Source organism: Lycorma delicatula, chromosome 7 (assembly GCF_047948215.1).
Source record: "Lycorma delicatula isolate Av1 chromosome 7, ASM4794821v1, whole genome shotgun sequence".
In the NCBI taxonomy this organism is placed as follows: Eukaryota; Metazoa; Arthropoda; class Insecta; order Hemiptera; family Fulgoridae; genus Lycorma; species Lycorma delicatula.
The window spans coordinates 135700868-135726917 of record NC_134461.1 but is presented as its reverse complement, the minus strand read 5'-3'; the positions used below and the strand labels follow the sequence as shown (position 1 = coordinate 135726917).

At 34.4% G+C, this 26050-nt stretch overlaps 1 protein-coding gene across 6 annotated transcripts in view; it reads left to right on the top strand.

Annotated features, from left to right (window-relative positions):
* LOC142328236 (PTS-dependent dihydroxyacetone kinase 1, dihydroxyacetone-binding subunit DhaK-like) overlaps positions 1-26050 on the top strand; it is a 128964-nt gene that overhangs the window by 54800 nt on the left and 48114 nt on the right. The window contains exons 1-3 of one of the 6 annotated variants that reach the window (XM_075371855.1): positions 10701-10778; positions 11595-11754; positions 15738-15807. The exons of 1 other annotated variant lie outside the window; for it this stretch is intronic. In XM_075371855.1, coding sequence (XP_075227970.1) covers positions 11620-11754; positions 15738-15807 — 205 coding nt within the window. In that variant the 5' untranslated portion in view covers positions 10701-10778; positions 11595-11619. 4 more of the 6 variants (XM_075371853.1, XM_075371854.1, XM_075371856.1 and 1 more) reach the window with 4 other exon arrangements.

The window sequence follows — 26050 nt, the reverse complement described above, 5'->3', positions numbered from 1 at the left end:
GTACTTTCTGAAGTATGACTAAAGTAAGTATGAACATCCATATCATCAAAGAAGGCCAAGATATATAAACCACTTTATTTCCTTACTTCCCAAGTTCATTAAAGAAGACAAAGGAAAACCACTTTACTTGGCCTAGTCAACCCAAATGAAATGATGCTTGTATTCTTGAGAATGGCCATATTGTTTTATAGAGTAATTTGCGTCTCATCTCAGTGGTTTCTACTACTATTTAGTTATGATCCTGACAAACACATATATGATGCATTGTTTATTGAAAGCAACAAACACATAATAGTTTGTTTAGTAATGTTTTTTTAATTTGTAAAATTTTGGTTGTTTAAACTTTCAAATGGGTGAACTTGTATTGTTCTTATTGGGTAGACTAAACTTTTGTGCTTGAACACAAAAAAATAATAAATATCTATTTTATTTCAACAAAATTAGAAATGTACAAAACAGTTTTTTTAATACAGAAAAAAGAGATTGTACTTGCACACATTAGCATGACCAAATAATAATGATTGATAATAAAGAGCCATGCCTACTTCGGTTTTTGAATTTGTAACCCATTTGCATTTATGACTGAGAACTTTGTTTTCTGTTGTACCTCCTTCATCATACATCTTTTATGACATTTTTAAAATTGAAAATCAATAACATAATTATACAGAAAAAAATAAAAACGCCCAGCTACTCGCGATATAACTAAATCAACTCTACTGATCGGATAAATAGGAATAACCTTTGACAAATCATGTATCTGTGTATCATACTTGTTATATTCAAAAGTCGCATCCCACCCATAACATCCTATTACATTTATACATCAAAATTACTGTAAAACTTTACTTTCAAATGTTTCCATCCGCAAAATCATGATCATCTAATAAATAATCAACAAACGATTCAATTACATGTTTAATTTTAGACTCTACATCTCTGAAAATTAAATGGCTCTTCATCTACAAAAAATTATTCAGTTAAATTTTGAAGGAAACTATTCCAAACCGTCTTTATAAAAATCTGCTAACCACTCCTCTAATTCTATGCAGACAATTTTATTATTACAAAGCTTCATCTCTATAATATATAAAAAAATCAAGAGCTTTTTCAATAAACTATTTATATCTATGATATATATATTTTTCTTTTGCTATATTTAATTTTTCTATCAAGTTCCTTAACTCTTTCGCACAAGTAATATATTTTCAAGTAAAAATAACACACCATTATCAAACCGATCAATTGAAACATTATATGTGAATCTGTATATGAAAACTGATAAAGTGATTGTCAATAAACTATTGATCTTTTCCCAAGGCTGATATGGTTACTGTAATTGAACTAGTTGAAAGTAAATGATAAGGACAATATTTATCTGCTACCAAGTAATCATGATTACCATCAATATGAAGAGTTGTTTTTATATGTAATTCATCATAATCACAGTGATCAAGAAAGTTATTATGATTATCAGTAAATTCAATAATTTAGTAGTAAAGCACAGTCTGTTCACAAACGCAAAACGGAAACGATAATTCTGAAATCTAATGCTACATACGCAGAGCTGCTGAAGACAGTTCGTACCGGGGTTACGGTGCCTCCAGCTGTAGAGATTATCTTCATTCGGAGAACTAATGGAGATAAAAGTACGAGAAGACAAGAAGAATGCGGGAGAAAAACAGGCAGTCACTGCTATTATCAAAGAGGGAACTGTGACGACAAAAACCAGAACTACTGCCCTGCTCATTAGAGACCTAGAAAACGATATACAGGAAGAGGATATAACAGCCGGGTTACGGGAGGTTGTTGGTTCCGAACTGCCCGATAACATACAGTACACGTTGAGGACTGGATACGGAAAGACTAGGATTACCATCTGCCGATTGCCGGCCCCCATGGCTCCCCTCATTACAGAGAAGAACCGTGTAGGATCAGCCTCATTTCCTGTAGAGTCGATGCTAGAGGGCTGGCCCTACGATGTTACCGCTGTTTTGAAGTGGGTCATGCTGCCAGGAATTGTTGCGAAATAGACCGATCCGGAGCGATCGGTCTTTAATTGTGGATGTGGGCCGTAGGGCGATTAATTGTGGCGTAACTTTAAAGTGCATGACCTGCGATAAGGAGGGCCATCGTTTCGGCTCCCTCATCTGTCCTTATGGTGCTGGGAGGAAGACTGACGGTGTCAACCGGGGGAGGACCGGCCGGACTATGTCACAACAACGAACCTAAAGATTGCACAAGTTATTCTAAACCATGTGAGATTGGCCGATGATTTTCTGGCGAGATACGCCTTGCAGATATTGCGCTCATCTCAGAGCCGTAACTCTCTCGTCCTAGACTGGGATGGGTGCTGTCGAAGGATAAGACTGCTGCCATATGGATGCGCAAACAAACGGCAGCTGGAGAGGTGCATCAAGGGTTGGGAATTTTTTTTTTAAACCTCTGTACGTTATCATCGCCCGGGTATTTTTTTTATGAAAAGAAAAAAAATAATAAAAGTAATTAAAACTAGTACGTAAAACTAAAACTTAAAATAAAGATAAAAAATAAAAGCAAAACAATTAAACAAAGTCCGAGATGGGTGTAAAAGGCCCATTCTCGGATAACAAGAGCACAAAAATGATACAAAAAAGTTTTAAAAAAATAAGCAACAGATGTTTTTGTTAAATTTGTTTGAGTATTAATTTGGTTTATAAAATTAATATTATTTTTTTTAAATATGTTTATTATGAAACATAAAACATAGAACTAGGTTAAAACTAAAATAAAGAAATTAAATAAAACTTAAAACTAATATCACTAGAATCTTAAAACTAATATCACAGACTGAGTCATTAAAACATAAAAGCTAAAATAATAAATTAAAAAAACTATATAAAAAATAAAATTTAACAGATTCGGATAGGGAGTGTAAAAGGCTCCCTCCTCGGTTAACAAAATCAAATCTATTAAAAACTTTTCTAGAATAAGTTATATACCCGACAATGTTAAATTTTTTTGGGTTAACCCTACACTACGCAGAAAAAGGAACATCCGGTTTAAAACTTCATTGTCGTTGCACAAGACACCACGGATGTTTCTGGGTAATTTAAACTTACGACGAAACGCCACATAACATATGCAGTCCACGAGTATGTGGTGCACAGTCATGCGGCAGTTGCATCGTGTGCATAGGGGTGCTTGTTCTCTTGTCATCAGGTGCCCGTGTGTGACCCTGGTGTGTCCTATCCGCAACCGACAGAGGACTACTTCCTCACACCGAGATTTTCTACATGAGGAGTCCCACGGCAACACAGAATTTTTAATCTGCCGGAGTTTATTATCTACAGTAGCTTTCCAGTCACCTTGCCACTTTGCTCTTAGTGATTGTTTTACATAATTAATAAAATCAGAAGTGGCAACTCGGGTGGTAAAAGGAGGCTGGTTACATTCTTCTTTGGCAGCGGAATCTGCATGTTCATTACCTAAAATCCCTACGTGGCTTGAGGCCCAGCAAACACTTACTTCTGTGTTGTGATTATTAAACTCAGCGATTGCGTTGTAAATTTCAATGACGGTAGGATGTGTGGAATAAACGTTTTTAAGGCTTGTAGAGCACTACACGAGTCACTGCAAATAAGAATTTTTCTATATTTAGGGTTAATGATGTTTAGAGCCTTATTTATAGCGAGTACTTCAGCAGTGAACACACTCGTAATATCGGGTAGGCCAAACATATAAGTTCTTTCATTGACAACAAAAGCACAACCAACGGTATCGTTTTGTTTCGATCCATCAGTGTATACAACCGCGTCTGGTTTCATCTTGGAGAGAACACACTGAAACATTTGCTGGAAGACAATAGGTAGTGTTGATTGTTTATTGTATGTCGTAAGGGCAAAAGTAAAATTTATAAGGTTTATTCTCCATGGAGGATATGAGCAAGGATAGGTAGGAAAGAATGACGGTGTTTAAACGTTTATATGCTGCAGCAGACTCTGGGTACGGACACCTACAGCTGCAGTACGACGTGGATGGTCCTCATACATTCCTAGATTAGGATTTCTAAAGACTGGCTCAAGAACCGGGTGATTTGGCTGTCCTCGGAGGCGAGCAAAATAAGATAATAAAAGCTGGTCTCGTCTATCCCAAAGTGATGGTTCACCACAGTCTACAAGTAAGCTTGAGACAGGACTTGATCTAAACGCGCCTGTGGCAAGCCGAAGGAAAGCATGATGTACACTATCCAGCATTTTAAGCACGGTTTGACGTGCTGAAGAGTAGGCGACACAACCATAATCTAAACGGAAGCGAACAAAGGAATAGTAAAAACGTATCATACATGACCTATCGGCTCCCCAGTTGGTGTTAGTAAGGACTCGCATCATATCTAGAAGTTTGGAACATTTTGTTTTTAATTCTTTTATATGTTTGACCCAAGTAAGTCGGCTATCAAAAAATAAACCTAAAAACTTGACTTAGGTAGAAATAGTAATAGTCTCTCCGTTCAGAAAAACTTGCGGAATAGAAGGGTTTCGTAGCTGAGTAAAAACTACACAATTTGTTTTTTCGGATGAAAATGTGAAACCAGTAATCCTGGACCAAGCTTCAAGGTGAGATATAGTGTTCTGCAGTAGTCTCTCTGCTGTAGGTGTTGAACGGCTTGCAATGTAAATTGCAAAATCGTCAGCAAATAGAGAACATGAGACAGGAGCCTGCACACATTTGGTAATACCGTTTATGGCTACAGAAAATAAGGTGACACTTAATACACTACCTTGGGGCAATCCATTCTCCAAGATGACACTATCTGAGAGCGAATCATCCACACGAACACGAGCCGTTCGATGATTTAAGAATCCCCGGATAAAAGCAAGCATATTGCCCTTGATTCCCCATTCTTTGAGAGTGTTAAGAATACCACGTCGCCCGGCTGTCATACACCTTTTTTATATCGAAGAAGATAGCGACGAGGTGCTGGCGATTTAGGAAAGCGTTTTATGGCTGTTTCTATTGACACTAAATGATCAATGGAAGATCGTCCTTGTCGGAAACCACACTGTTCTGGCGATAGAAAGCCATGTTTCTCCAAGTACCATGTAAGCCTGTGGTTTACCATTCTCTCCATTATTTTATTCAAAACGCTTGTTAATGAAATAGGGCGGTAGCTTGAGGGGTTAGTTTGGTCTTTACCAGGTTTTAGTACTGGTAAATGCTTCTGACCAGCCGGGTGGGAAGAATTGTTCGGAGAATAAATCGTTGAAAATATTCAAAAGTTGTTGTAGTGCCGAATTAGGAAGGTGTGAAAGCATGGAAAGGCGAATGTTGTCCGGTCCAGGGGAAGTGTCCTGTGAGTTTTTAAGTGCATGTAACAATTCCTTAAATACGAATGGAGTGTTTAATTCACCAACCGAATCACCATTGTTTAACGATAATACTTCTATTTGTATCTTGAACCTTTGAAAATCGTTATTATATGATGAGGTGAGAGACACCGAGCGGAAAGATTTTGCTAGACTATTTGCCACTTCCGAGTGTGATGAAAGGAGTTCTCCTTCATCAATAAGACCTAGAATAGATTGTTTCGGTGATCCGAAAATTGCACGAATTTTCTTCCATACAGTAGATGTGGGAGTAGTGCGTGAGATAGTGCTCACGTATTTCGTCCATGAATTCCTCTTAGCGTCCAAGAATACCCGACGGCACACCGCTCTAGCCCTGCGGTATAAATTTAGATGTTCTGTTGTAGGCCTACGATTAAATTTGCGTAGTGCCTGCCGTCGATTCCTAATAGCACATTTGCAATCATCGTTCCACCATGGAACGAAAGGACGTCTAGGATTACCCGATGTTTGTGGGATATATCCGTTGGCATTCTCAAGTATCATGGACGTAAAAGAAGAATATTGGTCGAGGATGTTCGCTCCATCGTCATACTGCGATTGGAATGCTTTATGGTATCCGTTCCAATCTGCCTTTTCAACAATCCATCTCCGTGGCCTTCTTTTAATCTCGCAGTCTACACCGAAACCAATAATAATTGGTCTATGATCACTGCCGTGAAAGTCATCACAAACATATGGAGAGATCAAGGTTAGATACAGTACCAGATGATAAGGACATGAATGTGTGTGATCCATTATTCAATAGGCAAAGGTCAAAGTCTTGTCTCAATCTGTTTATCATATTTCCTCGAGTGGAGCAGAAGGTTGAGCCCCAGGAAATATGATGGGCATTGAAGTCTCCTACTATTAACGATGGAGATGGTATTTGCGTGAGGAGATTTGAGACATCTAAAGCACTGAACTCAGTGTTCGGTGAGAGATACAGATTGCAGATATGCAATTTGAAGGGAATAGAGACCTTTACTGCAATAGCAGGAATGACAGTGGTTAGTTGAATTCTTGTAGCTGACACCCCATTCTTCATGAAAATCGCTACTCCACCACTCTCCCTACTGTCTACTAGGCAGTCATATCTCTCACAGAAGTATACTCTGAGTGTAATTGGGTCATGTTGTAGAAGGTGAGTTTCTTGGAAACACATGATTAGTGGATCATGTGCGTGCGCTTGTACTCTAATATCTTCAATGCGGGACCGAATACCTCTAAAATTCCACTGAATAATGTTCATAAGTGTAAAAAAAATAAATAAAAAATTAAATAATTAAATTTCGGAATTATATAAAAATTAGCTGTACGTGATTTGTTTTTTCTTTTTTGTATTTTTTATTTTAAAGAACTCCGATGCCCTAGGGTCGGGTGGTTCTTCAACCATATCCTCCAGTATATGAGGTGATGGTGGAGGAGATTTATTTGAATGGGATGCTGCAGTTAACATCCCAGAGGGGGTGGTTATGTGGGATCCCTTTACGGGGAGCTTATTAGGTGGCTTACTGCCAGCTGTGATAGTCGCTACTCGTGCCGGTACGACTTTGGGAACAGGAACTTTCGTATGTATCACACTGTTGGATTCACTAACTGCGACGAAAGACTTTTTATTCATTTTTGTCAGCTCTGAGATAGTGGCTGTAAGTGAAGCTACTTGATCAGAAAGCATCTGAACAAGTTTTTTAAGCTCATTGCAGGATCCGCACTGCTGATTATTAACATTTGTAGGAATTTGTTTAGATGTAGCGGTGGCAAAAGATACATCTGGTTTAACCAGGTTCCGTGAATTGTTTATCTTTTTATATTCTCTACGTGCAGCCGGGAAAGATAGTTTTTGCTCCGTACAGATTTTGAGAATTGCCTTTTCTTCTTTAAAAGTTGGGCAATCTCGGGAGCGGGCTGTATGTGGACCACTGCAGTTTGCACATTTTTCACTTTCTTCGCAGTTAGTGTCGTTGTGACCTTCTTTACCACATCCAGCACAGATCTCAGTTTTCGTGCAAGATGTAGTGTGACCAAAACCTTGGCATCTGAAACATCGCCGTGGGTTGGGTATGAATGGTCGTACCCGAACCGAGAGGTAACCCACTTTAATCTTCTCTGGTGGAACAGGGAGATTGAATGTTAGTATAAGAGACGGTGTCGGTTCTTCTGTTCCGTTCTGCCGTTTCATTATACGTTTCACTTCAACAACATCTTGGTGGCAAAGCTCATCAACTATTTCAGAGATATCTATATCTAAGAGGTCTCGACAAAAAATTACACCCCGGCTCGTATTTAACGTTTTGTGGCTTTCTGCACTTATATTTATACCACCCATATTACGGAGACGTAAGATAGATCGACCTTGTTCATCGTTGAATGTTTCGATCAGAATCGATCCGTCACGTAATTTCCTGATATTATTCGCGGAGCCACTTGCACCTGTTATGGTTTTGTTTATTAAGAAAGGTGAAACCTTTTGAAGCCACCTTTCTGACTATTTCTGAGAACAACGAATCTAATATTTTTAGAATTCGATTCTAATAAGTTGTGGTTCTCTTCAGTAGGACTTTTATCCTCGTCAGACAAAGCTGATCGAGGTCTCTTCACAAGACTGGATTTGGTGGTTTTTCAGATGGACCACCAACCATCATTGTATTTATTATTGGAACTGAAATTTTGGTCCCACGAGTACCGGCGAAAAATGGACCACTCCAGCAGAGCGCACGCGTACTGAAGCTAGAGCTAAATACAACTGGGTTCGCCCTGGGTTATGGTGGAGACTACTGCGGTATTGGATATGCTGTGCCTTAACAACGGTACTGCGTACACATACAGTAGGAGGTCGACTGGCTCTGTCGTCGACCGGCTCTTCGCTTCACCGGGATTGGCTGCACCGATCCGTGGCTGGCGAGTATGGGAGGGCTTCTCCGCCAGCGACCACCAACCCATAGTTATGACTCGATGAAAATTTGCCTATGACGGGGTCTTTCGCCTCCCGCTTCCCCCCGGTGTATCTCTTGTTGGCTACGCGGATGATCTCATTGTGGAGGTAGAAGCAGCCACCAAGAGAGAGAGGCGAAGGCGAAAATACATACCGTCTATGGTAGTATCAGCGACTGGATGGGAGTAGCTGGGCTTCAACTCGCATCTAAAAAAACTGAGGTATTCGTGTTAACTGCGGCTAAACTGCGACCCAAATTGATAATTACCTTGGAAGGTCAACACATCCTGTCTAAACCGGCCATAAAATATTTGGGCGTATGGCTTGATGCCAGGCTACTTTTCGGGATACATACGATAGAGGCATGTAAGAAAGCGGACAGGGTCATGGGACTAATTGCTGGCCTACCGCTCACTTGTAACAGCTCGAAACAACATCAGAGACAGCTTCTTACCAGCATGGCTTGCTGCACACTTCTAAATGGTGCGGAGATGTGGGCGGGAGCTATGGTGTATGCCAAATACAGGGGGGCAGTGGAGGCACATCACAGACGGTGCTGCCTCCATGTCATCTCTGCAAATAAAACTGTCTCTAGTGCGGCGTCTGAAGTCCTTCCAGGACTTCTCCCCATGGACTTGGTAGTGGAGCAACGGAGGAGAAACTGGGAGGATATTGGGTCTTCCTCTTGAAGACAGAAAGAGGCAATGTACTCTTATATTGGAGAAGATGACCAACGTCTGGCAACAGAAGTGGCACAATAGCGAAAAAGGACGCTGGACACACTGTATAATAGGTGATGTCGGGCGTTGGGTTAACAGGTACCATGGCTTGTTAGATTACTGCCTCATCAGTTCCTGACAGGACATGGTGGTTTTAGGTCCTATCTATTTCGTTTTGGTCTTGATCACTCTGATGCATGCCCTGTGTGCCATGAGGAAGAAACTGCCCGCCATGTGTTCTTCAAGTGCACCAGGTACGAGATGGAAAGGAGGCACCTTACTACACAGAGTGAAAATGTTTGCACTTGAAGATACTGAGGATATTCTCCTCCACTCGGAGAGACATTGGAAGGCCGTTGCTGACTATACCCAGTCAATCATGCAAAACCGAATGATCTGGGAAGAGTTGTGTGCTTGGATGAGGCATTGCAGGGCTCAAAGACAGATAGGTTCATGGCTGAGTGACCAGGGGGTCCTCCGCGCATGAGGTGGTCGCCTGGACACGATGAAACTGTGGACACTCTGCCTTCTTGTTTGATGATTGCCTCCCAGTAAGTATGATGCATTGTATAGTGTATGATGTATTGTGGATGTACTGTATCATTGATTTTTTTGTCTGCTTTATGATTCATGTGTATTATGTTAGTACTCTATTGATTTGTTTTAAGTATTGCTATTATAATATATTGTATTTTATTGTATCATAGCAATTTGGAGTATGACTGTGTTTATAGGCGATCTTCCCCTTCCAAAAGTAATGCTTCTCTAAACTGTGCCAGGGAAGGTGAATAGCCAGGGGTGCAGGTTTATGTAACCTGCACCCCCGGCACCCCCTGATTGAAAAAAGTGCTTTTCCATTAGGACAATCCTCTTGTTCACACTTCAACGGTTGCCACGGCTAAAATTCAGGAATTGCACTTTGAATTGGATGACCACTCGCCGTATTCACCAGATCTGGCCCCAAGCGACTTTTTCTTGTTTTTTAACCTTAAAGGTTCGCTTGGAGGAGCGAGTTTCATCGGATAAGGAAGTTATCGCATACGTAAACGCCTTTTTTGTGGAGAAAGACGCCAGCTGCTATTTGGAAGAGTTAAAGAGGTTTACATTGCTGGAAAAAGTGTATCAACTTGAAAGGAGACTTTGTTGAAAAATAAAAATATATTTGACAGAAAAAATGCGTCTTTCTATATTGGGCTCAAAACTTTTCAGACAACCCTCGTATATCATTATCCGGCAGAAACTTTTACACACATAACTGGTAAATAGAAATATTTCTATAATTATAAAAATACTTTATAGTTATATCAAAATAGTGCATCAATATTCCAACTTCTTTTAATGGATGAACAAGAGTAAAATTTTAAAATGTTTATAATGCTTATTAATGGGATAAATGAAGAACGTAAGAACTAATCTATATAAAAGATTAGGACTGCTCATAACACTATTTGGAATGTATTATAAAACAGATTTTTAAATGCATTCCAGTATAGAATGATAACAATGTTTACTTATTTCTTTAACTTTTAACAAATAAGACTGTTTATTTATTATTGGCATTATTTTAATTAGGATTTGGTGATAAAAAGATTTCATTATATATATATACATTATGTATATTTTAAATAATCTTTGTTTTCTGTAATTAATGATTTGATACTGTCAGAATTTTAAATTATTGTTAATAAGTACACGAGTTTATCACTGATAAGGTTAAAGAAATTCACTGAGCATCTTATATATAACTGACTTTTCTCTAAAGTAAGTGGAATTTAATTGATCATGTTAACAGTGATTAAGCGGTTTGCAACCAGTTAGAAGTATAAGTTTTGTGTTTTTTCATGATTCAGAGAGCATGTTGCGTTTGAAAAACTTTAGTGGATGTTAATTTAATTTAGGAAGTTTCTCATTTGCCTGTTGTTAATTTTTGTGTTATCGTTTTTATGTAGTTGAAGTGATTTTATTTTTATTAGCAGTGGTAAATGAAAAAAGTAATTCAGTTTTTTTTCTATAAGTACAGTCTGGGACAAGAATTAGTCTCTAACATAAATTTTTTATGTTAGAAGTTTATCTTTACATAATGAAAAATATTTTCTCATTAAGAATAATTTATAATTTAAAATTATTTCTTAATGTTACATGATACTTGTCTAATGAATGTGATTTAATAATTATTTAAATTAATCAGAGTATTCATACCTACCAAGACTTGGCTTTATCATCACTATTAAACTATAATTTGGTTTGTGTATATCTGTACTGAGGGAATATAATACCAATAAAAAAAGAATCGAGTTGGAAAAATTACTTACTTTAATAATAATAGTTATTCAGAATATGTTATTTAGTTTCATGTAATTTACATTTGTTTTTTTTAATTATTTTTGAATCGGTTTATCAAAGTAGCTTAGTGGTATAATTAAAACTTTCTGATCTAAAGGACTTCATTTGTAATATTCAGATTTATTATTTTATGAATAGCTTTCTTACTTACTTGTAAATATATAATATTTAAAAATATTTTCATATTATTGTATTTAATAACTAAAATCTTGCTGTTTTGATGACTTTTTGTAGGTAATAAGGGTGTAATTTAAATATAATGAGCGGTAACAACGGTTCTACAAAAAAGTTAATAAATTCTTCGCAAACATGTGTACAAGATACATTGTATGGTATTCAGGCTGCTTATCCTGGAATTTGTGTTAGCAAAGCTGGAATATTCTTAAGATGTCAGGTAATTATTTTAAGGAAATAAATTTGCTTAAGTAATTACTTACGATGTAACAATGCTTAAGTATTACATGAGTATACATTTTATGAATACAAAAATGGACATTTTTCACTTTTTGTTATCTAACTTGTTTGAAGTTATTCTCCATTTCTTTGTCTAAAGTGTTAAACTTTTAATATCACTGTATCTATTATAGCCTGATTTCTGTTTTATATTATAAAACTGTATGCATACAGTTATGGTGTGTAATACACAGCTTAACATTATATACAGCGTAACAGATATTTATTACAATAAATATTTGTTATACTGCTAATTACTTACTTTCAATCTTGTACTCTGCAAATTTTACAAGTCACTCTACTACCAAATTATTTAATCCTGAGAGGCCAAATTGTATTTGGCTCATCTCCCACATATGCAGCAAAAGGTCTTTCCTGTAACTTCTGGAGGAAATGAAATAAAGAAGATAGTTAAAACTGAAAATAAAATTTTATTTGTTTTACATTAAATATGATAAATTGTCTTCTACTTATGAGCCGTTATGGTTTCATGCTGCTTTCAATTACCATTATAGTATTTCAGGTGTTATTAAAGCAATTTCTTCTAAAAAAACATTAGCTTTTAAACTCTTAAAAGCTCATAAACTTTAAGGCTTATTGATATATAATTATTTCTTCAGATAATCTTAAGGGAAAAAGTCTGATGTATTCAAACCGGGTGATTGAGATGGCCATCCCAAAACACCATTTTCTGAATTATGTAATTTAAAAAGTTTCACAGTCTCCTTTTTGTATATGCTTGAAGTACAATTCTGCTAGAACCAGACTATAGTGTGAAGTATACCATCTGCCATTGATCATTTGAATAACTCCATCACCATTCATAAAGAGGTAAGTTCCAACAATTTTTGTGGCCATATTACCATATTGAACAGTTACACAAACTTATCCATTGTTCTTTAAAAAAACTTATGGATTTTATTATATTTTGGTAGTAATTTTATATTTGGTAGTAGAGGATGTATAAAATTGCAGAGTACAAGATTAAAAGTAAATTAACTTCATCTCTGCATATAAGTTTTTTCTATTCCAGCTTGCCTTTGATGTCTATCTTATTTCGCTCATTCTCTAATTTTGCTACATAAAAAAATTTATAAAACTTCTAATACATGATATTCCCTTAACTTAACATATTTCTCTGATTCATTATCTTTTTTTAGTCTTATTTCTCTCCTAGCAGTAAATCCATGTCATTCAGTAAGTGTTTATTTATTCATTTAATTTTTTCATTCTACTGACAGTTATGTATCTTTTCTCACAACAAATTAAACTTAAAAAATAATTTAAGATAGTTACAGAAAAATATACTTTGTATATATAACATCAAATAAAAATCTACATAAGAATAAAAAAAGTATTGTGTATTATAATCGATACAAGAATTTTTTTTAATAGAAATAGTGTAATATCTTTTAAATATTTATTGCAGTTTTTTAAATGTCATTTTTCTTCTATTACTTTTACATAATTTGCTGTTACTTTTATATAATTTGAAAAATTTTAAAGTGCATTGAGATTTTTTACTGATTGATTCCAGTCTACAGGTTGGAATATTCATACACAAGGTTTATGACTTACTTTCTCTTTCGCTGTATCTCTCAGTCTTCATTACATACTGTTGGAAGATGTAAAAGTTAATTAATTGAAAGGATTTCAGGAACTAACCTTGAAAAAATCCTTTTAAGATTGGTTCAAACCAACCTTGAAACTAATGTTTTATCATAGTGACATGGAATGGGGAGATGCACTGTGCCCTCTTCTGACCACTTACATTATATTTTTAAAAAAATTGTAATAAAAAATGTAGTAATTATAAATAGTCGTAAATCTAATTAATGATACAAAACTCACAATGAAATCCACATGGTTTGTATCATTTCTCTTTGAAATCTGATTAAAGTAACATAAAAGCATAAAAAATGAAAACTTATAAAAGTTAGTACGAGTAATTTGAGATTTGACAAATCCCTTTAAAACACTATGATAAATAATGTTTACAAATTTTAAACGGTCTGATTGTGGATTTCAAAATTTATACCTAAATTAAGGCCTTCAAAATAGAGCCGTAAAAACTGAGCTCTTTTTTCGTTTACTTAAAAAACCTTCAGATAAAGTTTCTTAAACATTTCTGAAGACAATCAAGACTCAACAAGGTTTTTTAACCACACCAGAGCAACCTGTAACTACCTAAAAGTTATTGCCTAGGTTGACCTGATGTGATGCGGCGATGACTAACCACCATATAGCAATTTGAACCTTTCAAATGCTATAGCATTCATCATAGCCAGCATTTTCCATCATCCATGATTCTTTAAACTTTTGAAAAGTTTGTGCTCTCTGGGTTCCACATCAATTGACCAGCATCCACAAAGAGAATCGTTTGAAAATTTCCCAGAAGCTTTTGAAATGTTACGAAAATGAAAGAGACTCATTTATTAAGCTAATAATAATCGTTGATGAAACATGGGTCTATCTCTTTGAACCTGGGGGTAAGCAACAAAGTTTAATGTGGAAACAAACTTCATCTTCCACAGCAAAAATGTTCAAAACTCAGATGTCTGCAGGAAAGGTGATGATGATATTCTAGGATATGGAAGATTCACTTTTCGTTTAGTTCACACCTACAGGTCAGGCAGTAAACAGTGACAACTATTGTTAGCTATTGCATTTACTGAAGCAAAAAATCAAATCCAAAAGATGTGGTCAACTTTATGAAGGCGGGAGATTTTGCTTCAGGATATCATTCAACCTCATACAGCCAAAAACACAGTCCTTTGCCTTCAATATCTCAGTTTTGAGCTGCTGGACCACTCTCTATACAGTCCAGACCCGGCTCCAAGCAATTTTCATCATTTTGGCTCATTAAAAGAAGAGGAAATCATTATCGATTTGATGAAGAGGCCTTAGAAGCAGTAAAAGATTTTCTGCACACCAGACCGAAAACTTTCTTCCAGGCAGGAATTCAAAAGCTTGTTCAAAGATGGACTAAGTGCATAGAAGAGGGAGGGGGTAATGCTGAAAAATGATGCATTTATCATTCATGCAAGTAGAAATAAATATATTGATTTTTTGAATTTCACTTTACTTTTTGACTTGCCCTCATACATTTTGTATTTAAAGTACTTTCATGCAAGAAGATTAGTGAGAAAAACAAAGAAATGTAGGTTAGTCTAAAAAGTAAAAAAATTCCACTTTTCTTTAGCAGATCAAGATTTCCATATGGTTAATGTTGATCCTTTCAAGCAAATGTTCTTTCAGTTACATTATCCATGGAGTAGCACATATACTCATTCCAGATGTGATCTCTATTATACATCTATATTATACAAAAAATATATATATATTTTTTTTTCTTTTCAAAAATTGGTTCTTTCGGGAATCATATTTCTCTGCACTACACATAACCTGACAGTTTATTTAGATAACTGGCTAGCTAGTCTGTATGGATTTCTATTTTGTTTTTATTATTGATTTTAATTTTGTCTTTTAATTTAATTTTAATAATGACTTCATATTTTATATATATGCAATTTTTAATTTTAATTTATAATTTAAATTTTTGAATTAAAAAAAAATTTAGTTATATTTCTGTTTTGATTTAATTGGAAAAGGATCTTTTAACAATTTTAAATCTCATATATAGTATATGGTTTTTAATATTAATTTGTAATTTGCAACGAACAATTTGAAAAATTTTATAGCAACTGATGATGCGAGGTACTCACGAAAGCACTCTTGCTTAGATTATGGAATAAGATAGTTGTCATCCTGTTTGATTAATTCTGTACTTGGGTTGATCGGATTAATATAATATATATCAGAACATATATATATATATATATAAGAACATAGATATTATCTATGTACTGATCTGAGTAAAATATTATCTGTTTATTCATTTATAATGTTTTGTTTCTTTTTTAGCTAGATAAGGATAAAAAATCAGTCGGTGTTGTAACTGGTGGCGGATCAGGACATGAACCATTTGGAGCTGGTATGTAACATTTATGCCTGTATTTAAATTACAACCATATCCAAAACAAAACAATTAAGCATTACTAGTTTTCTTTTACCCAATGCATGTGGCTTCTGCATCATTACAGTGGTGCAGACTAACAATAATTGGAACAACTTCTGCTAGTCTTTTTTTTATTTGGTCTTTGAAACTCAATGTAATATTCCATTAGATGACTTCAGGTCATGAAAAGTGTATAATTCCAATTTTAATTTTGAAAGCAGGCAACAATTGTGAAGAGGCAAGACTTGTGGATAAATTGTAGTCTATTAAGGTTAGAAACTTATTATCTGGGCAGTAGTTTCTATCAAGTAAGCCATTGTCAAAGAAGAAACAAACTTTCATTGTTGAGTACTTGGGCTGGATATTGTGGTTCCTCTGCTGTTAATATTTGAAAACACTTAAATAAAAATGTCCACTGGCAATTTCAGTGAAAAATTTATAATTAATATTTTCATTGTTCCCATAGAATCACAAAATCATTCCTTTTTCTTTTGACTTACCTTAAACTTTTAATTTGAATTTCCTTGCTCCTTTGTAAATTGTGACTTCCTTCAGCACTCTGAAATTTAGTTCGAGGATCATAGAAAAACATAAGATTTATCCTCTGCTATGATCAATATTAAGATTTTTTTTAAATTTGTGATTAGTTTGAAGGATGTGTCTTGCAGCTTGAGTCATGTTTCTGATCGTTTAACAAGGAATGCAGCACATGTGGGGAAGTAACTTTTATCTATGAAGATTTCTACTAATTCTTGAAAAATTGTATCTCTGTAAACAACAAAAATATCTGCAGTCATTCTCACAATCGCACAATGATTTTCATGATTCCATTCTCTTACTTGGCAATGAAGTATCCATTATGAACAGTAGTTGGATGTCCAGACCCATTTTCATCTATGAGGGTTTCCTTTCCATTTTTGAACTTTATGAACTGTCTAATTACTTACGCATGAAATATAATCCTATAATCCTATATACTTGGCTCATCAACTGTACAGTGCCAGATGCACTTGCCCTTTGTTTAAAACAGAATTCAATATTTTTTCTCTGTTCCTTACTGCTAACATGACACTAGGTTTCCATTAACTATACAAATTGTACCATATTCCCTGACATTCATAGCATGTAGGCATGCAGTGTTGGAGTAATTGGTAATCACTGTTAAATAGTTAGTAAATATTCCTTTAATAACATCTTCAGTGAATAATAATGCCTTCCATATAGCTCAAAGATGATTGTAACTGGCAAAGAACATACATGGTTGTAGTACTGACATGATTATAGCAACAAAGAACATAGATATTTTTGATAATCACTAATTATTTTTAATTTATTGTATATTTAATTTTTATTAAAAATACAATAAATGAGTATTAAAGATAACAAGAAAATGATTATATATCTAAATTATAAAATTACATAAGCAGTAAAATACAAAATATCCTTATTTTATTGATGAATTTCTTATGTTATTATTTTGAATTTTCCAATGAATAATGCATTTTCTGAAATACCTCTGCTATCAGTTTCTTTATATAAATATAAATAAGTAAGTATATTCATAAATATACCTATAATATATATATATATATATATATATATATATATATATATATATATAAAAGATATAAATTCTAATATACCTATACACACACACATATATATATATATTTCTTTCATAAAGTCTGGACTGCGAAAAGGGACTCCTGGCATTCCTTTGATCATGAGCAGGGGAGTAGGGATCCCTGGTGTGTAGTATATAGGGTCTTGGGACAAAAACGAAAAAATGACATTCTTCTGTCTGCTCTCTCGACCAGATTTGGTGTAATTTTGGATACTTCTGAGATTTTACACAAATTACAGTTCCGCAGGGGTGCAGTGTCCTTGGAGATTACCGAGGCTGAGGTGCATCAAGCAATCTGTAGTTTAGGTAGGGGTAAGGCCCCAGGCTTTGATGGAATAACAGTGGAGCTTCTTGTTCACTCAGTTGGGGTGAGTATGAGAGTTGTCACACGTGTATTTAATAAATTGTTGTTTGAAGGATCCTTCCCTGTGTGTTGGAAGAAGGGGATTGTGAAATTGTTGTTTAAAGGTGGCAACAAGGATCCTGCCTCTAGTTTGTCATATAGGCATATGACATTACTTCCGGTTATTGGCAAGGTCTTTGAAAAGGTTCTGTTCTCTGTATAAATAAGAGGTTAACCTTGCAAAAATTGTTGATGGAGAATCAGTATGGGTTTCGTCCTGGAAAGTGTACTGGAGGATGCCATACTTTGTGTGATGAGTGTGGTAGTGACCAGTGAGATGCAATATGTCCTGGGGATTTTCCTGGACATTTTTGGAGCATTTAATAATCTATATGGTGGCCTTCTGCTATTTACCAACTCCAAAAAAGAGAATATACTGTAAGTGAATTGCAAGTTATGCAAAATTACTTCAGTCATCGGAATGTTCTGCTCTGTGAGGACAGCCATGAGGTTGTCATCGGAATGTTCTGCTCTGTGAGGACAGCCATGAGGTTGGCAAGATGCTGTCTAAGGGATGTCCCCAGGGCAGCATGTTGGGTTCATGATTGTGGATGGTGGATTTTTTTCTCTCCTGTGGCTAAGGTTGCCTAGCGGGTGTTGCATCGTGGCTTTTGCTGATGATGGGCTCTTGCTGGTCGAAGGAAGCTTGCGAAGGGAGATTGAACTCTGACCACTCAGGCTTACAGGATGCTTGAGCTTTTGGTCATCAATACAAGATGACGTTTAGCCTGGAAAAGACTATGATGATGCTCCTCAAAGGCTGTTTGGCAGAGTTGGCGAGTCTGTGTTTCAATAGCAGGCCAGCATATAAAGTATGTCTAGGTTAAAAAGTACCTCAGGATGTTTCTTGATGAGAAACTCCAATGCTGCATCTGAGAAGCAGCAGTGGTATGTTGCTAAGAGGTCTGGTGAGTTGACTTCAGATAAAGTTTGAGAAATTGAACAACATGGCAATGCCTTGTGGCAGGACAGAGGGTGGGCATTATATGCATGATCTCTCTCAAAAATGTTCTTGGTTTGCGGGATGCCTCTTGGGTGCACCCTAATAAATATGTGACACAATTTCTTTCCAGCCAAGGTGCTTTTAGGGAAGCACCTAAAAGCACTGTAGAAATTCATCCTGGTAGATTCTTCGATGTGTCCTCAGTGTGGACAATTGGATGACACCTACCATGTTTTTTATGAGTGCTCGAAGTATGAGTTAATGCGCATGGAAACCATCTGTTGGCTTGATCTTATTGGGTCAACGTTGGATCTCCATAAAAACTGGAGGATCCAGGCCGAATGGGCTGTAATGGAGAGTTTTATAGTGTACTTAGCAAAGGAAAGGATTACTGACGAGATCTAGGGTTCTGCTTGGATTTCTCTTGTATTCTGTTTCTGTTGATGTTTTGTTTTATAAATTATGTTTTTGTTGTTTTTGTTCCATGTAATATTTTTATGTTTCGTGTTGTGTGTTGAACTCACTTTTACTTTCTACGGGTAGATATTTCAGTTCCTTTGTTTAGTTAGGTTTTTCAGTTTTACTTAAGACTTTAAGACTTGGTGAGATAAGTTTTGTTTTGAGTTCATTAAATATTAGTACACTAATGGGAATGTCAGTTGTGGCATTCGCATCAGTGGCCGAGGCAGACTGGAATATGTCAAAAGCCGAAATTTTGGTGATGACCTCAGGTAAAGCTCATAAGCACTAAGAATGGAGGGGGTGGTGGAGGGTGTGTCTCCCTACGGGGTCAGACTGGTATAATAGATCATAGATACAGGTATTCTGTGGTGGTTGAGTTTCAATTAACCACACATCTGAGGAATGGTCGACCTGAGACTGTACAAGATTACATACACTTCATTTACATTCACATATACCATCCTCTGAAGAAATACCTTACAGTGCTTCTGGTGGCTGAATAGAAAAAGAAAAGAAAAAGACCGAGAAGAAGCCCTATCACTTTCAGTTCAGCGATTATTCGCCATGAGTGTTCATCATACTTAATAGCTTTTAAAATGTTTGACATACTTTCATATGTTTTTTTCATTCCTACAGCATGTTCTACCAGTATGTGCATGTACTACCGATATAGAAGAAAAATTATTCGAGTTATGCAACAACACTGCCTTTAAGCTTCTTTTTCATGAGTATAAATTAACGTCGATCATGAATAACATATTCAGTGCCCAGTTCAGACATTAGTCCGCTAACTTCATGACAGGAACAAATTAAACCATCTTTTCTAAAGTATTTCAGTAAATTTTTGTTTTGATTTCTATATACTGAAATTTTAGTATCCTTGTTTAATCCATTCTTTAAGACGTGAACCCTAGGAGTTCTGCATGTTGTTTTGACAAATACAAGTCACAAATTAGATCATTTAGTTCTGCTGGTGTGATTAGGTGATTTCAGTGTTTGATTCTTCTGGAATGTAATTAATATCTATTGAAGTTGAGGATTCAAACATTGAGCTTTCAGGGTAATCGGAAATTTCTTTCCAAGAAGTTGGAGCAATCAAAATCGATGAATCAACATCATGAAATACTAGTCTCATAGCTGAACGAACATTTGGGTATGTGATACAGCTTGTATTGTTTGAATTGAAACCAGTAACATTTGTTAAGCAAAAATAGCAGTCATCGTAATAGTTAGTAGACTGTCGCCAAATCATAGGTATACAAAAAGGCAGATGCTCTTTAACCACCAGGTTAGTTTAACGTAGCACCTGATCCACGCTACTTGTGGAGCCCAGGATTTATCTTGGTCTCCCAAGGGACAGTCAAAATAATGTTCATAAGCAGTTTTCAGTAGATTCGCTACTAGTTTTCATTGACTTTTTCTGGTTTATTCACAGCTAACGTAACAAAAAAAATATTTGGAGAATTTTTACAAGCCTGATTTTTATTCATTGTAAAATCAAAATGTTTTAATGAATGAAAGTAAACTAAAATATTACAGAAATACTTAATTATAAAAATAATTAAGTTTTAATTTATAAATACTTAATTCTTAATTACTTAAAATACTTCATAAAATTGTTTCATCATGGAGTGCAATAAAAAAGTGCAAAACAAACACACACACACATCATAAAAATCTTTCACCAAATTTATGGCATCACTTGTGAAACAATGTGTATAATTTGTGTGTATAAAAGCACTATCACAACTAAAGATCCCAGAAAAGTCATACAAAAAGCTGAACTCACACCGTAGAAAATTTCAACGTGTTGAATTACTCATTACTTGACTCACTGATATGTCTGTACATGTCTGCATTGATGTGAAATGACATCATTTGACTGTTATGAATTAAATATAGGTCTGCAGCATGCATCACAATATGAATCAGATGTGAATAAGCAAACATACAGACATACTTGTTTGTATTGTTTTTTCCATGAATGATGGAACAAATAAATTTAAGGGATTGTAACTTAAGAATGTAATCGGTTGTTTCAAAATACATATTCAGATTCAGCATATAAAATACTGTATAGAACGCATATTCCCTTTTCAGTTCCAAATTTTATGTTGACCAATGCAATTAACAATACAAAAACAAATTAAATGGCTATATCATCTGGTACTATTTTTTAAATAAAAATTAACTTCCAGAATTAATATCAGCTATTATCTGTTACTTATTGTAAATGAAAGAAATCAGCTGGAAATACTTGCTTAAAAAATGTATTACAAATTTAGTTGATTAAATCAGCTTAAATTTACAACAATGCAGTTTGTATTTACATTGAAACAATGCAACTTATCTCCTCATTTCACCTTTTTACTTCAGCATACTTGTAATGATAAAATTTGATAGTGCTAATAAAAATTAAGCTGTAGGCCTAGTGGTTCAGATTTGTTTTTTGGTGAAAGTTTTATTATTAGTTTCATTCTTCATTTATTTTGTGTTATCAAATATTAAATCTTCAGATAATAATGCCTTCTTTAAGTGAAACTGAAAGAATAACTATATTGATGATGTTTTTTTTTATTGTGACAGAGTTTGGCCTTTACAAGAGGTTTGTAATTTATTTAATGATAGATTTCCAAACAGAGAACCGATAAGTAAATCAACTGTGGTCAAGGCAATACAGCAATTTGAAGAAACTGCTTCTTTAAAGAATCATCCTTGTACTGGTAGACCAAGAACTTCACAACTGATGCAAAGACATTAGATTGCAGATCTTCTTGAAGACTTCCAGCAAATAAACTATCTCATTGGCAACAAATCCAACAGTTGTTGCAAAACTTCTGGTCACAGTGGTTGCAAGACTACTTGAATAGCCTACAGCAGAGAAAGAAGTGGACCATTTCTTCACCTAATTAAAGTATTGGTGACATGGTTGTCATCAATGAAGACTCTCTTTCCCCTTTACAATGAAAAATGGCCCGTATTGTAGAACTTCATCCAGCAGAAGATAACAAAGTTCGGGTTGTCACTGTTAAGATGTCAAATGGTGTATTAAAGAGAACAATTAACAAATTATGTTTATTGCCAATTTATTTTTAAGGAAACATTAGACATTAACTTGTTTAATATTGTCATTATTATTTGTGTATATCTATGTAGTTTTTTGAAGCAACCTCTTCAAGGTGGGGGACATGGATGAGATTGTGAAATGCTTTGTTAACAGTGAGTTTCTGTTCTGTGTATTTCTAACAAATCTGGGACCAGTTGAGCCACAACGATATGTGATCAACAACAACAGTAAGAACAATAACAAGGAATAAATTAATTACAGTCCATTGCAAAAAATGTATCGCTTCAGTTAACATCATCCATCCACCATAATGCACATTTTATGTAGAACCCCATTTCTTTCTGCCTCACAATATTTTTTTTATGTTCCAAAATTTATTGGTTTTTGGAGCATAAAAAGGGACTACTTGTGATTCTAATAATCATTGCAGGTAGTAGTACAAGCTGGCAGTGTTTGGTGCAAGTAGCAGATTATTTTTTTAGTATTTGTAGCCAGACTTCTGTAGTTGTTGAGGAGAAGGTGAATATTGTGAACACCCCTATTTCCAGAGCTCTTTTGCAAGATTACCTGTTAAGGAATCTTTTATTTATATTTTTTATTAGATATAGAAGAATATTTTAGGCATGTGAAATTAATAGACTTGAGAATTGATAGTAAAAATGACATACTTACAGTGATGTACGCCGGTGTCTTGGTTGTGTTATCAGGCAATCCAATAGATTTAAAAAAGAAGTTTGAATATTATAAAACCTTTAATTTAAAGGTAAATAAGCAAAACAAAAATTGTCTTTCTACTAACATTATAAGCTATTTTTATGTACAATATTGTTTTAAAACAGATAAGCTGTAACTGTCCCACTCAAAATCATTTTGATTTTTTGGAGTATTTCTTACTTATTTGTTGCTTAACAGTAGTTATGTCAGGAAACATGAGTTATTTGGTGATAACAGTAGGCATGCAGCCTGTTGTTTAGGATGTGTAGTTTAAACAAATGTGTACGTATTGTAAGGTGAAAGTTATATAAAAGAAAGTAGAAATTGGCGTTTTTACAACTCGATTTTAAAGACAGTTCTATGAAAGAATCTGTTGTACTGTAATGAATTCCATAACTAATACTATTTTCAACATCTGTATTGCTGTTTCATGTTCGTGTGTACTAGTGCGAATGCTTGCACAAGAATGTACACCATTTAATTGTTGACTGTGTTTCACAGAAATATGTATATTTTTATAATACAATATTATTACTATAATTAACTTTCAGTAATGCAATTAAACAAGAGTGCTATAGTGTTGGAAAAACTGGAGTTTGTAGGAAATTATATTTACAGCGTGAGATTGCTCATTTTAAAAGTTTTCATTTTAGTTTGATTTAAATTAATTAAATTGTTTATTGATGATAGCACCAATTTTACCTCTATTGTGATAATCACTTATTTATTTTAATCTTTATTGTGTAAAGCTTACTTTAACCATTAGACGCCTTTCGCTGTACTATTACGGCAGTGAAAATTCAATCCCATGGCATTTGCCGTAATAGTACGCTTCGTGTATTGCTATCAACTGCTGCTGTGTAAAATGACAGAGTCAATGTATTTAGTAGTATCATAATTCTATAAAATGTTTCTCATAGGCCTAATTTCAGTAACAATTGCGAAGAGAAACAGTGTTTTGAACATTGCTTGTTCCTCCCATCATGCTGCCGTCATTATGATTACTGCCGTGTCGTTCAATGTTGTTATTCAATTTACCCTTAAGTTTTCGCAATTTTTGTTATAAAAACATCGTGTTTACAGTGTGTTTTCTTTCCATAATGTAATTTATACTGTTTTTTACTAATTTTGTATTTATGTAACATTTTCTTTTTCCAAATGTGGTTATAAAACATTGTGTTAATAATAAGAGTTTTCTTTCTTTACCGTATTTTTTTTAAAATTTTTATGCACTTGATTTGCTGTTTTCAATTTGTGTTTTAGGGATATTTTTTGTAGAAAGTAGACAGTTAAAACATGGCCGAAAATAGTTGTTATTTGATTGATAATGAAGTAGCTAGGTTATTAGATGACTTAGCATCAGACTTTGATTTCTGTGATGTTGAACATTATGATATTGTTACATTAGATGAGATGGATGGTGAAGATGAATTTGGTAGTATAATGCATAATGGTTTGTTGATGCAGTAGACTTGCAAGATGAAATTTTTAATAGAAGGACAGATTTATTTTATGGGGATGCATTACAAGTCACTGATAGGAATAACTTGGGGTTTATGTTTGATGGCTTGTTTAACTTTGAAGCTGGCTTGCGCATAGATCCGTGTTTTGAGATCTATCACGCTAACAAAACCTGTTAAGCTAACTGTATACCTCCTTTTCCTTGCTAAAACATTTATTAATCAGTATGGTAGAATGTTTTCTATATAAGTTGGAAATATTATATACAAATCTTAAGCAGAAGTTAAAATAGAATAAATTGAACTAACATGCTTGTTTCTGTACTTTTATTTTAAAAAACCCACGGAGATAGGGGGTTTCAGTTACCTGCATAACTAACACGTTAAAGGGTTAATCTTTATTCTATTTCTGAGTTTTACATATTATGCAGCATCTTTTAATAATCTAGTATAAAATTTGCATACAAATCAACTTGTATTAACCATGGTCAAAAAGAAATAGAGTTATAAAAATAAATATTATTATCGATATTAATTTTTAGTTTTAATATAAGTTTTTGTAATGTGATTTTTCTTAATACACTATTGTTACTGCTTACAAGGGCGGGTGGTCAGCTTATAAGAGAGTTTATAATGATGCCCTTTTGCAGAGTTGTAGGAGGAGGTCCCCATTTTAAATTAAGAATGGCAACTTATAGTTTGCAAAATTGATATAAGAATTTTTTATAGATAATATTAATAAAAAAATACATAAAAAGGAATACAAAAAAACTTCAATAAATAACATTTGGAGAAGAGATGTAATCTGTGAAACATTCTATTTATAACTATCTTAACCATCTCAATCACACCAAAATTAGTCATACAACAAATTTAATAATGGTAGGATATACATAAAATTAATTGTATTGAATGTAAATAAGCATCCTTTTGTAAAAACCTAACAGATTGTTTAAACAGAGGATTTTAGAACATTTGATAGCATATATAAATAAAAAAAGAAATTTTTCAAACGTTTTGATAGTCTCATTACATATACACCCACAGTAGTAACATGTAGAAAATAACCTACAAATGAGTAATAACAAATTTGAATATTTAGAGAAATATTACATAAACATAAATTTAAACTTATAAATGAACTTATAAATTTTGAAAATGATGAATTTTTAAATTAGCTACCTGTCTTGGTAGCTGACTTAGTTGTGACCAGTTTTAATTCAATTTATCATGACAACTGTCACTTTTAATTAAAAACAAAACTAATGCGTTAAGTAAGAAAGTATTTGTACAATTGATGGTGAATCAGTGGATTTGAAAAATACTTCTTATGAAAATTAATAAGTTTACACTGAATTTGCTATATTTGATGTGTTTATGGTGGTTTTTGGGGATAATGATTAATTATATATATTTATTTACTTTGCCAAATGTTTCCGTGTAATTGTGTTGTCAGTGTTTATTAAATATAGTATTAACCAGCATTAAAATAAAATATCCCCCTTATAGTACATTTATCAATGCCTTAAGTTGTATCTATTTTTTA